The sequence below is a fragment of the Orycteropus afer genome, unplaced genomic scaffold (assembly GCF_000298275.1).
Source record: "Orycteropus afer afer isolate SDZICR_OR568_19922 unplaced genomic scaffold, OryAfe1.0 scaffold00043, whole genome shotgun sequence".
Classification (NCBI taxonomy): Eukaryota; Metazoa; Chordata; class Mammalia; order Tubulidentata; family Orycteropodidae; genus Orycteropus; species Orycteropus afer.
The window spans coordinates 14,956,071-14,968,437 of record NW_006921630.1 but is presented as its reverse complement, the minus strand read 5'-3'; the positions used below and the strand labels follow the sequence as shown (position 1 = coordinate 14,968,437).

General features: G+C 40.8%; 1 protein-coding gene across 1 annotated transcript in view; it reads left to right on the top strand.

The window, feature by feature from the left end:
• The first annotated feature begins 10,518 nt into the window (after positions 1-10,518).
• LOC103194298 (influenza virus NS1A binding protein) overlaps positions 10,519-12,367 on the top strand; it is a 12,754-nt gene continuing 10,905 nt past the window's right edge. Inside the window, exons 1-3 of the mRNA XM_007937683.2 lie at positions 10,519-10,629; positions 11,271-11,440; positions 11,948-12,023. Of these exons, the coding sequence (XP_007935874.1) occupies positions 10,519-10,629; positions 11,271-11,440; positions 11,948-12,023 (357 nt within the window). The remainder of the gene's footprint in view (positions 10,630-11,270; positions 11,441-11,947; positions 12,024-12,367) is intronic.

Sequence of the window (12,367 nt, the reverse complement as noted above, 5' to 3'; positions counted from 1 at the left end):
GAAGGATAAAGCCTATGATATTAAAGCCCTAGTAGTTCTATTTGCAATAAAATGAGTATTGCTGTCTGTATTACCAACAAGACAAAACAGAAGCCCAGTGGTAAATGTCAGTGGTTTTACTCAAGAAAGATATAAGAATCAAACTAATAGATGTTCCTAGTTCCTGCTTCCTCCCACAAGTAAAAAAAGAAAAAGAAAAGAAAAAAAGAAAGTGAAGAAGTATCCTGGCCTCAAAATTTTGGGATAAAAAGTTGTAAAGCTTGTACTGCAGCAGCTCCCAAAATAATTTTTCCTGATCACGTAAGTATAAACTAAGTTGTTGAACTTCTACAAATTAAGTTGACTGATCAAATAAAAACAAGGCTAGGCTAAATCGCTTAAGTGTCCTCTTCAAATCAGGATGAGTTAACAGAACATTAACTTGGAAACCGATGCAATACTCTAATTTGGATACAACTTTACTTCACTAAGGCCCCTCACCTTCAATCAAGGAGACCTTCCGGGGTGCCCTTTAGAGTCACACGAAGTAGATGCCAGAGCTGGCATAAATCACTTTCTACCTTAACAGATTTGCCTCCTGGGGACAAAGGGGTGAGGCGAATAATTAAGCTCAGAATCCGGTCTAAAAGGCCCCAGGAGGTTAGCTAAGGAACTACCAAGGCTATTTTCTTTTTCCAAAGAGTGCACGACCAATAAAGACTGTTATTCTCAGACTCCAGGAGTTGCTGCAAACAAAACAAACCTGGGGAATGAAAAGCAGAAATAAACAAGTTATAGTAGCATTTATATTATTATGCCTTCCCTAACCTCTCTAATTGTTTTCTTCAAGTTATTGAAGCCTCTTACCCGAACTATACCAAATGACAGCTTAGTTGTTCTACCCTTTTCCCTCTGCGTATTTCTCATAATCTCCGCGCCTCCTCCCCGCCCCGCCCCCGCCACATTCCTCTTTCCCGCAAAAGAAAAGGACTGATGGCCAGTCACAGACTCTAAAGCCTGCTATTGTAGGCAACTCTAGGCAGGGGGCAACGGGCGGTTGCCTAGACGAAAGTCTGACGCCAAAAAAAATCTAATCTCCCACATCTGATCTCTGTGCCCCTAGGGGTATAGAGCAGGTGAGGGCGGCTGGAAGAAACCTGTTCCCTGACAGTGAGGACGGTATGACCGAGTGGGGCGAGGGAGGGGACGGCCTGATTTGTAAAAGGAGGCGCGCCTTGAGCGCTGTTTCTCTCTCTAAAATCACCTTGCGCTGACCTACTTCAGCCAAAAAGGAAGCAGCCCCAGAGCCTAAGGAAAAGAACGGGCGGGGCGAGAGGGGGCGGGGCCGCAAGCGCGATCTTCTTTGATTCGTGGACAGATTCGAGCCGGAAGCCACGGGGAGGCGTTGGCGGCGGCGGCGGCTGCGGCGCACGTGGTGACGTGCGAGGGGGTGCGGTGAGAGCGGGCGGCAGCGGCGGCGGCAGTATCTCCCGGACGCGCGTGGAGGTTAGACGCTTGAAGGTGCTGGGTGCATTTTCCTTTCTTTCTGCTGTGGAAGCCAGCCATCACGTCCACGCGAACCTTTGGTGGCCCTCTGCCTGCTAGCAGCCTCCGAGGACTGGCCACTCGTCCTCCTGCCCTATTGCTCCCTCCCCTCCGCCGTCTCGAGGCGCTTTCCGTTGGGCCGATTCCCGCCCGCTTCCTCCTGATCCCCATCGAAGCTTCAGAGATGAATTTTTCCACCTCTACAGAGAGAAACCAGGTAATACGTGCTGGTTCTACCTACAACGGAGGAGGGAGAGAGCGCAGGCTGCCAGGGGAGGGTGGGAGGCGCAGAGCGGTGTCCTGGTCTCAGAGGAAGGACGCCCCAAGCCGACGCCGCTGTTCTCTTTGGCGCTGAGCCGGCGCCACGCGGCCACGCGCTCTCGGCGCTACCATGGTTGCTGAGTCGCATTGGTGCCCGAGGGCGGGCACCGACCGCCTCGAATAGCGCGGGGACTTGGGTCCCTTCTCCCCACGGGAGCAGGGGAAGCAGAGCGGGAAGAATCAGGTTTTTGCCTAAGAGGCCCCCCTGAGGCTGGGCCAGGGCTCTGCGGGGCCGAGATGACCCGCCAGAGGGGGAGGGCGCGGGAATCGCCCCAGTCTCTGTGCTTGGGATTTGGACTCTCTTCGGTAAGACCTCCTGGTAGCCAGCCTCAGGGGCACAGCGGTCTCGTAGGACTGGAGTGAGGAGTCATTGCGTCTTCGATCGCCGTGGGCCGCGGGGTCCTTTGTTCCCGCTCCACGTTGCCCGCTTTTCTTGCCAAGCGCGGGGAGAAGGGGGCGGGAGGAGGGAGAGAGCGAACGGCTGCCCTGACGTGTCGGCGCTGAATGACTGCGGGGCCGGCCAATCCTGGTCGGAGGTGTGCGGGCGCTGGGTGCCTTGCCTCCTAGCCTTCCGAGTGGGCGCCAGCCGGGTCTTGCGGGTGGAAGGCCTGGGCTGGTCCAGTCACTGGAGCTCTCACCAGTTTTTTGTTTTTTTTAAGTGAAGAAATCGGCGGAGAGGTTTACTCTTCTGCCCTTCCAACCATTTTGTAAAGTGTCGTGATGATGGGAAGATATCAGGCAGTATCAGCCTGAGAGTTGCACATAGGTAAATTTGCATCAGAAATACCTTAGAAATACTCACTTGTTTTCTAATATGTAGTAGACAAGTTAATTGGTTTGAGATAACTGATATTTTGGGTACTGTACAGTAAGTAGAAATCAGACTCATTAAAGGCTTATTTTTGTTAACTAATATCTGTTGTCAGTGATGGAGGATTAGAACATCCTGGCATTAAGATGTTCTTTGAGGACTTGTGTTTCTTCGTCTTCTATAATAAATGAAAGGTGAAGCTTATGGTGTTAAAAAGAGCTAATCATTTCATTTGCAATAAAAATGAACATTGGTATCAGTAGGAAGGTTGGGCAATCCACTTCCGTAGTGATACCACCTCGGAAACCCAAGGAGGGGTTGCTGTAAGTCGAATTCGACTGGACGGTAGTGCGTTTGGTTTTTTTGGTTTGCTGTCAGTTTATCAAGACAAGATCCCAATGGCAAATGTCAGTCTTTTTCGTTGAAAGCCTAGTTCTGTCTTGGGAGAAGTACAGCCAAAATGCTTCTTAGAAGCGAAGATGGTGTCATCTTATGTATTTTGGATATGTTATCAGGAGAGACCAGTCTTGGAGGAGGACATCATGCTTGGTAAGCTAGAGGGTCAGTGAAAAAGAGGAAGACCCTCAATGAAATTGATACAGTGGCTTCAGTAATGGGCTCAAACACAGCAAAGATTGTGAAGATGGCCCAGGACTGGGCAGTGCTTCATTCTGGTTTACATGGGATGGCTATGAGTAGGAGCCAAATGGATGGCATCTGACAACAACAGCTCTATTGTAACAGTAAAACAAGTACAGCATGGATTAGGCTGTTGTTGTTGTTGTTGTTATGTGCCGTTGAGTCGGCCCCGACTCATAGCGACCCCTCCTTGGGTTTCCGAGGCAGTTATCACTACGGAAGTAGGATTGCCCAACCTTCCTTCCGAGGAGTGGCTGGTGGGTTTGAACCGCCAGCCGTCTGGTTAGCAGGCAAGTGTCTTAGCCACTATGCTACCAGAGCTCCCATGGATTAGGCTACTACCACTGATTCTAGCACCAGCAGTTGATCTGTTGTAAGTTGCCATCCAGGGAATTCCAACTCAGGGACCCCAAATGTGCACAGAACTGTTCCGTAGAATTTTCAAGGCTGTTAACCTTTCAGAAGCAGATCGCTTAGGAGTAAGAAAATGCTGATGAATAGTTTTAGTCATGATCCTGATGATGCTATTGTCTTAAAGATGCAAAAGGAGCCAGTTACGTTTGTAAATCTGGAGAATAAGGAAACACCATTAGAATCGGACTGAGACTAGTACCACTTAATGCCAGTCAGCAGAATTCTGGTAGGTGGAAGGAAGTAAACTGGATTTGAGCCAGTGACCAAAAAGAGACCTGGAATGGTTTTCTTATGAATTTACTTAATAGATGAAATCTCTAAATTGATTAATAGATGTTAATTTCTGTAACCATTGTCTTAATTTGTAGTTCTATTTTTTAAACTTCCAAAAACAAGGAAATTCAGGTTAATGTAAAATGCTTTCCTGTTAAGGAAATATTGTAATTATTAGTACCCTTAAAAATAATTTCATTGATCTTCTTAACGGTATTATTATAGTCAAATCCTATGGTTAGGAATTCTTAAAGTTTGGAATGCTCCCCCCCTCCACACACTCACCCTGCCCTCGGTGTTCTAAGGAGTGCGGATTGAGGTGGTATAAATGAGTGTTTTCTAGGTTTTGTTAGAACCAAAGAAAATACATTGTCTTAATTTGTATAGCTTCAGTTACCACCTTTTAAGTGATTTCTAAACTTATACCTAGATAGATATTCCTTCCTTCACCCGGTTGCTGACAGGTAGGTACCTGAGTATCACAGTGCCCCAAACCAAATGCCACATGTACTTGCTTCCTTGTACAGTGCAGCAAATTAAATATGACTCTTAATGCTTCTTGGGTTTCTTTTTTTTTTTTAAGTAACTGTACAGTTGATCCAAGTCATGGAGACCCCATGTGTGAAGAGTGGAATTGTTCCATAGGGTTTCTGTTTTGTTTTGTTTTGTTTTTAAATTGTGATTTGGGTGAAGATTTACAGAGCAAATTCACTTTCCATACAGCAGTTCACATACACTTTGTCCCATGACATTGACCACAGGTTACCACAATGCAACAGCTCCCCTCCCACTTCCTCCCCATATTTACCTCTTCCCTGTGTCCATCTCTCCATGCACTCCTGCCCCCTGAGCAGTCTCCCTGTGCATAAGCAGCCCTTCTTTCTCCCATGATTGTTCTCTCCAAGGAGTTGTATCTACCTGAGGTAAATGTTCAACTCATATGCATGTCTTTTGTTTGGATGGAAACCACGGGTGTGAGTTCCATTCCAGACCCTATGGCATCTAGGGGCCATAGTCTCAGTGGTTCCACCAGGCTCTATTGGACCAGCAAACCTGGTCTCCCCCCCCCCCTTTTTTTTTTCTTTTTTTTTTTTTTTTTTTTTTTTCACTTTTTTTTTCCTCTCTATCAAGGATCTCCTACATAGATCCCCTTCCAAGTGGATGACAGTGGTAGCCGGGCACCATCTAGTTCTTCTGGTCTCATAGTCATATAGGCTGCAGATTGGATGGTGTACCAGTCGCTAGGACTAACTGTTTCCATGAATTTTGGTTTTCTTCATTTTTTGCTCTGGACGAGGAGAGACCCATCATTGCATCTAGATGGCAGCTTGCAGTTTTTGAGATCCCAGTCGCTACTTGCCAAAGTAGGAGGTGGAACAATGTTTTGTACAGTATGTTATGCCAATTGAGCTTGATGTCCTCTGCATCTATAGTCTTCTTGGGTTTCTTAATTTGGATACTGATTTTGTCCACAGTGCCACACATTAAGCTACAGTATCTTAAATTCTCACTGGCTTAGTTAAGTAAGGACTAAGCATGGGGTATACATTATCTTTAATTGCTCAGCTTATGTTGTACCCATTCCCCCAGACTATCCTCACCTTCCTACCAGTGTACCCTATGCTTGCTCACTTAAAATCCTTCATATACTATTCATATTTAGTATTGTTTAAACCTTAAAATCAGTTTCTTGCATCCTACAATCTATAAAAACCCAAGTATCTTCAGTTTATAGGATACACGTGCTGTCAAACTTCTTCACTTTTGTTTGAGCTATTTTTATTGTCTTCCCCTGGCTGTCTGTGAAGTGCCCAAGACTGGGAAATTGAGATAACTTTATTGTATTATGAGTACCCTAGACCACATTGAGGAGCTCTGGTAGCATAGTGGCTAAGGCACTTGACTGCTAACCAGAAGGCTGGCGGTTCAAACCCACCAGCCACTCCTTGGAAGGAAGATGGGGCAATCTACTTCCATAGTGATACTGCCTCGGAAACCCAAGGAAGGGTCGCTATGAGTCGGGGCCGACTCTATGGCACATACCAACAACAACAGACCACATTGTGTCTAGCATATAAGGTTGGTGTCACAAATGTTTGTAGACTTAGAAAAACCATGAGGTTAAAAGCATGGGGCAAGTGAGATTGGTGATAGTAGTTTCAAAGGTGACATTAGGAGGAGATGACTTATGTTTTTAAAAATATCTAGTAGTTTATTTTTGTATTATAAAGTCACTCCTTTAAAATGGAGTTTAGTGTCTGTTGACTTCCCTCAAAAAGTTGCCTGAAAGATTAGACAATGTTTGTAATTTGGTTTGAGGTTTCATGGGAGCTTTGAAAGTTGGACAATAACATTTTATCCTGCTCTTGTTCTTACTGAAGGCCAGAGAAAAATTTGGGGAAGGCATATTATGCCTGCATTTTTTTTTACAACTCTGATAGACCTGTTGAATTGTATTTAAGTTATGCTAGTCTTTTTCTGGGTCTGTGGTTACTTGTCAACTTTTAGGTGTCACGACGCAATTTAAATTACTCATTATGACTCTTCTGTCTTCATTTTTGCACTGGCCATCATAAGGAACTGAAACTATTTTATCAAACTATATTGTTTTTCATCCCATATGTAATTTTAAAAGTGGATCCATTGAAAGTATATTTTAAACACCAAACAAAATTCTAAGCTTTATACTTTTATATGGCTCTGGGATGTTTGGACTTTGGCTTTTCAAAGAAAAAAAATACCCCTCTTTCTCAATTCTACTTGTTATTGTGCTTTGAGTTTTAGAGACCAAACTAAGATCATCGGTGAATATTTTGGGAGGTGGCTTAAAACTTGGTTTGCCAAAATCTTCTTTGAAAATGAGTGAAAACTTTTAGATAGGGTTTTGCAGGCAGGAGTTAATCAAGCCCTTTCCAAATATGGGAGTGGGTGGGAGTGGGGACATAGTGTGTGAGGACAAGCTTTTGGATAAAATAAATACATTAACTTAAATGACACTTACACTTGGGCTTGGTTTTAAAATCAAGTAGGGTTATACTGATAAGTAGATACACTAAAGAGATGAGTCCTTATTGTATAAGGCCTTCAGGTACCAAAAATATCACCAAGTACTAAAAGTAGTAGGAATTAACTGTATTGCAGAACTAGTAACATTGTACAAATGTATATGCCAAGAATTGCTACAACAGTTCTTCATTGTTTTTCCCAAAGAACTGCAGTGATTTTAATTGTCAATTTTCCCCCAAAACAAAGTAAATCTTCTGATATGTAAATTAACAGTATATAGTACATAGATGCCATTTTAAATTCTTGCTGAGATTATGACTAGTCTCCAAGTAAATACCGAGTAAAACTGTCAGAGTTTAAAGTATTTAGAAATTTCCAAATTATTTTTATTTAGTTTTGGTTTTTCAAAGGGCACATTTTAACCATAACATAATTTGCTTGTGGCAGCCTCCCACACAAACACTTCACCCTTGTTTTGAGAGCACTTTATGAAACTGAAGTGAGGAGTTGCCAACTATGCCTATAGCATGGTCACCCAGTGTGTGTGTGTGTGTGTGTGTGTGTGTGTGTGTCTACCATATATACAAAGATTTTCTTAAATCGAATCAGGTCTTGGCTGGAAATGTTTGATGGTTTCTTTAGGATATATTTTCTATATGTATTTGGAGAACATTTAATTTGTTAGAACTGGTTTCCTAAGCAGAATTAATCAAGCTGGATGAAGCATAAAGTTGAGGAAATATATATCTTTGCCTTTATGAAGACCTACATTAGTATCTGTTTTCGTTAATGAAAGAAATCTGAAGAGATTTTTATTTATATGAAAATAGGTGAAAAGTGAAACTAATATTCAGTGGTTGTTTTGCAGTGAGCTATTTAGGAGCCGTTAAGGAGGCAGTGCATACTGAGAATGGCATCGCCAATCTCCTTCCCCTTTATCTACACTCTGCATCAAGCTGCCATGGCTTTGAAGTATATCTGTGCACAGTGTTTTAGGGTTATTTGAGGTTTCATGTGTTATTTGGTAGGTTATGTTTTGGGCTTGGGAACACTCAAACAGTTTTCCCACATAGATTAATGTTAATTGCTTCTTTGGTTTACGGCATTTTGGCTTCCAAAAGATTTCTACTTCTGGATGGCGGGGTACACCTGTAGTATGATACACTTTTGTTGCAGGGGTAAGCATCGACAGCAGTCCCAGCCTCAGTCAGAATACTTGGGTTTCCTTTAAATTAATCCTAAATTATGGCAAAACTCATTAGGACTTACGGGATCCAGTTATTGCAGATTTGTGCTTATGTTGAACATGACACAATAGATTTGTTGAATTGGAACTGGAACTACCGTCAGTAGTCCTAGGGTAAATAATTACTCACTTTAACATAATTGTTAAATGTGAAGATTTGCTTTGAATTAGAGTTACTCCATTGCTGTTGTTTTATTACTAATATGTACCAGAAAAGAAATTATCCATAGCATAAGCATCAGTCTTTTCCCTTTTTGTTTATTTAATTAATTTCAACAAGTTGCTTCTCTAAGTTTCTAGAATAACTGTGGGATGAGATGGGATGGATGCAAAGATGAACAGAGGCTTTGCCTTTAAGAGGCCTCGAATCAAGGTAGATAAACAGATACACATAAGCACAACACAAAATGTACAGCTAGATAATTCTATATACTTTTCAAGAAAGGGGATGGGAAGGAATTATGTCCCAACTGAGAGATTTGGCAGAGGCTCTGTGGAGCAGGTAAGATTTCATCTGGCAGAAGTTGGGTTAAAGGCAAACAACTTGATTACAGAATTACAGAGCACATTTTGGGGAACAGTCCATCTGGTTTGAGTATAACATTGTGTACATGTCTAGGGATAATACCTGAAGATTGCTTGTTCGCTGGTGAAATTCCCTAACTGTATTTTAACAGGTTTTAAAAATAAGTAATCACGTGTTTGCATATTAGTTGGAATATAATAAATAATAAAGAATAGTAGAGTTAACCAGTGTATTTGTACTATGTTCTTGTCTTTGTACCTCCCACTTGAATAAAAAGCCATTAGCCAGCTCCTGGGGGGGGGGTTTCCCCTCCTCCTCCCTTTTCCTTATATCACCTGAGTAGTTGCAAGTTGAGGGAAAAATTTTAAATTGCATTTATGTTGTTTTTTTTTTCCTGCAGTGTGACTATTTTTGCTGTTTACCTCAGGATTTTGAGTGCATCAAGATCAGAACTTACATGATCTATGCTTGATCTAGATTAATGATAATATTTGATCATTCTGACTATCTAATTTAAATTGTCATTATTACAGATTATGATGCATGATTACCACAGAAGAAATTCGTGTCTATAGCTTTTAAGGACTTGATTACATCATTTTCAAGCCTGATAGTTTTGGAATCAGCATTAGAGCTTAAGACACATTTGCCTTCACTTCACCTACCTATCTTTATACCTGGACGAAGTACTACATATTAACACTCCTGTATCTTTGGATTATTTAAGACTTCCCAGAATTACATTTCTTACCAGTATAGTAGGTAAGTGAATATTCATTGCTGAGTCCAGCATTAAGACATAATTGTTTTTTCTACAGACTTTGCTGAGGAAAATAACAACCTTTCAAGTTTGGTGATGATAGCATTTTTTGGGGAAAAAATCCATATTGCCTCCTGTAAATGATTCTGAATTTAAATCAAGCATTTACTTTAAATGAAATCTATCCCTGCCTTTTTGATGATGCATTTTGTGTAGCTGTTTGTCAGTGGTTTATAAGTAGAGGTGAAAGGGAAAAACTTAAAAGAACTTAAGTTTTACTATGTAATGTGATGAAATAAGGTGATTTAGAATTATTTGAAACTTGGAACACCAAGTTTAAGTTTTTTTTTTTTTTAAAAAAAAAACTGTTTTCCTTATATATTTCAAAGCGCTTATAAAAATCATTTGCTGCCAAGACTTTTAAGTGTATTTAGGTATAGTTGACAATCAAATTAGACAATTTTCTACATCTAAGTGTCGATTATATATGACTGAGGAATAGAGTCAAATTGAGGGCCTTTTAAAAAACAGAAGAAGGAATAGGATTAGAATCTCTTAATAGTTTTTTTTATTTGTAAGAATGAAGGTGAAAGCAGCCCAAATCCAAGGAAATCTGTAGTAATGGCTACTATGCATTTTTCCAGACTTTTAGATTGCTTGTTACATACAGGCTGGGCTGGGTTTCCATTTTCTTCCTTTAGAACATAAGTGCTGAAAGGCATGGAAAACTGGCCAAAACTGTTGAGATACTCACTATTGCATGAATTCCTAAATAGACTTATGACCAAAATATGGGGTTGAAGAGACTTGGACATTCATTGCTATTGTTTTTTCACCAATGTTTTTGTGTGATAAAAGTTTTGCGTGTTGTTGGTGGGATGGAATTTGAGGATAAAGATACTATATTAATCTTTGAAATGTAATTTTAAAAGCTTCTGTTTACCAGTATAGTAACTCAGCATTCTTTCTTCCATATGTAGCCAAATTTAAAAGAAAAAATGATTCCTAATGGATATTTAATGTTTGAAGATGAAAATTTCATTGAGTCGTCTGTTGCCAAATTAAATGCCCTGAGGAAAAGTGGGCAGTTCTGTGATGTTCGACTTCAGGTATTTAAAGTTTATTTGGAAACACAATCTTTTATTACAATGAGCTACACATTGTTGGATTTGCTTATTTTCTTTTTCATAACGAGTTGCTCTGGTAGCATAGTGCTTAAGGCATTTGACTGCTAACCAGAAGGCTGGCGGTTCAAACCCACCAGCCATTCCTCAGAAGGAAGATTGGGCAATTTACTTCTGTAGCGATAACTGCCTCAGAAACCCAAGGAGGGGTCGCTGTGAGTCTAATTGACGCAATGGCATTGAGTTCGTCTTTTTTTTAAGTTGATACAGAGTCTCTTTGAACTCATGCCAACCCCATGTGTGTATGACTACTCCATAGGATTTTCAGTGGCTCATTTTTTAGAAGTATATTACCAGGCCTTTTTTTCATCATGCCTCTGGGTAGACTCAAACCACCAACCTTTTGGTTAGCAGCCAAAACCTCTGGGTAGACTCAAACCACCGACCTTTTGGTTAGCAGCCAAGCCCTTTTACCTGTCTACCATCCTTTCATAGTAGGCGTTGAAGGAAATGATTTTAAGAAATATGCTTTATCTGGAAATGTAAGACTGTGGAGTCAAATGTCATAATTTAGATAGAGAAATACAGTCCCTAATACTTCTGATTTTAATTCTTCACAATTTCAGGTCTGTGGCCATGAGATGTTAGCACACAGAGCAGTCCTGGCTTGCTGCAGTCCCTATTTATTTGAAATTTTTAATAGTGATAGTGATCCTCATGGAGTTTCTCATGTTAAATTTGATGATCTCAATCCAGAAGCTGTTGAAGTCTTGCTGAATTATGCTTACACAGCTCAGTAAGTACTTTGAAGGACAGTAGTCCTCCCTTATTTGTGGGGGTATGTTCCAAGTCCCCTAGTGGATGCTTAAAACCACACGTAGTACCAAACTCTATAGATACTATGTTTTTTCCATCAACCATGACAGTTGATCTGAAAACCAAAACAGCTATTCAAGTGACTAATAGGTGGGTAGTGTGTACAGTGTGGATATGATGGACAAAGAGATGACTCAAGGTCTGGCGGGATGGAGTAAGATTTTATTGTGCTACTTAGAGTGGTGCACAGTTTTAAACTTCGGAATTGTTTATTTCTGGAATTTTCCATAATATTTCCAGACTGTGGTTGACCGCAGGTAACTAAAACTGTGGAAAGCGAAACCATGGATAAGGGGGGACTACCATCAACTGTATAATTAGGGAGTATCATCAGGAAATTTCAAGTCTGTAAATTTATTTAAGTATTTGTGCTTTAAAGCCTTAATACCGTGAATGATAAATAACTTTTTTTTTTTCTTTTGAATAGATTAAAAGCTGATAAGGAATTAGTAAAAGATGTTTATTCTGCAGCAAAAAAACTGAAGATGGACCGAGTGAAGCAGGTAAAGTACCAGATGTAATACACAAAGATTACAGTTTTGTAGGGAGTCTTACTTTGTATGATCAGAATGCAGAACTTGTAAAAACATTTTGTCTCAAAAAGTTGAAATTGCTTTTTTCTCAGGAAAAGAAAAACTGACAACATTCACATGGGTCTAGTTTTACTCTCTCCTAACTTTTTTTTTCCCCCAGACAACTGACTATAAGTTATTTTAACTTTAATCACTGTTTCATTACAGTATTGTAGTAAGATTGAACTTTCTCTTGAGCTAAAGTCTTGCTCTTCCAATAGCCGTCTGTGACCAGAATGGTTGTGGCTAGCTGTGATACATGAATTAAAATATTT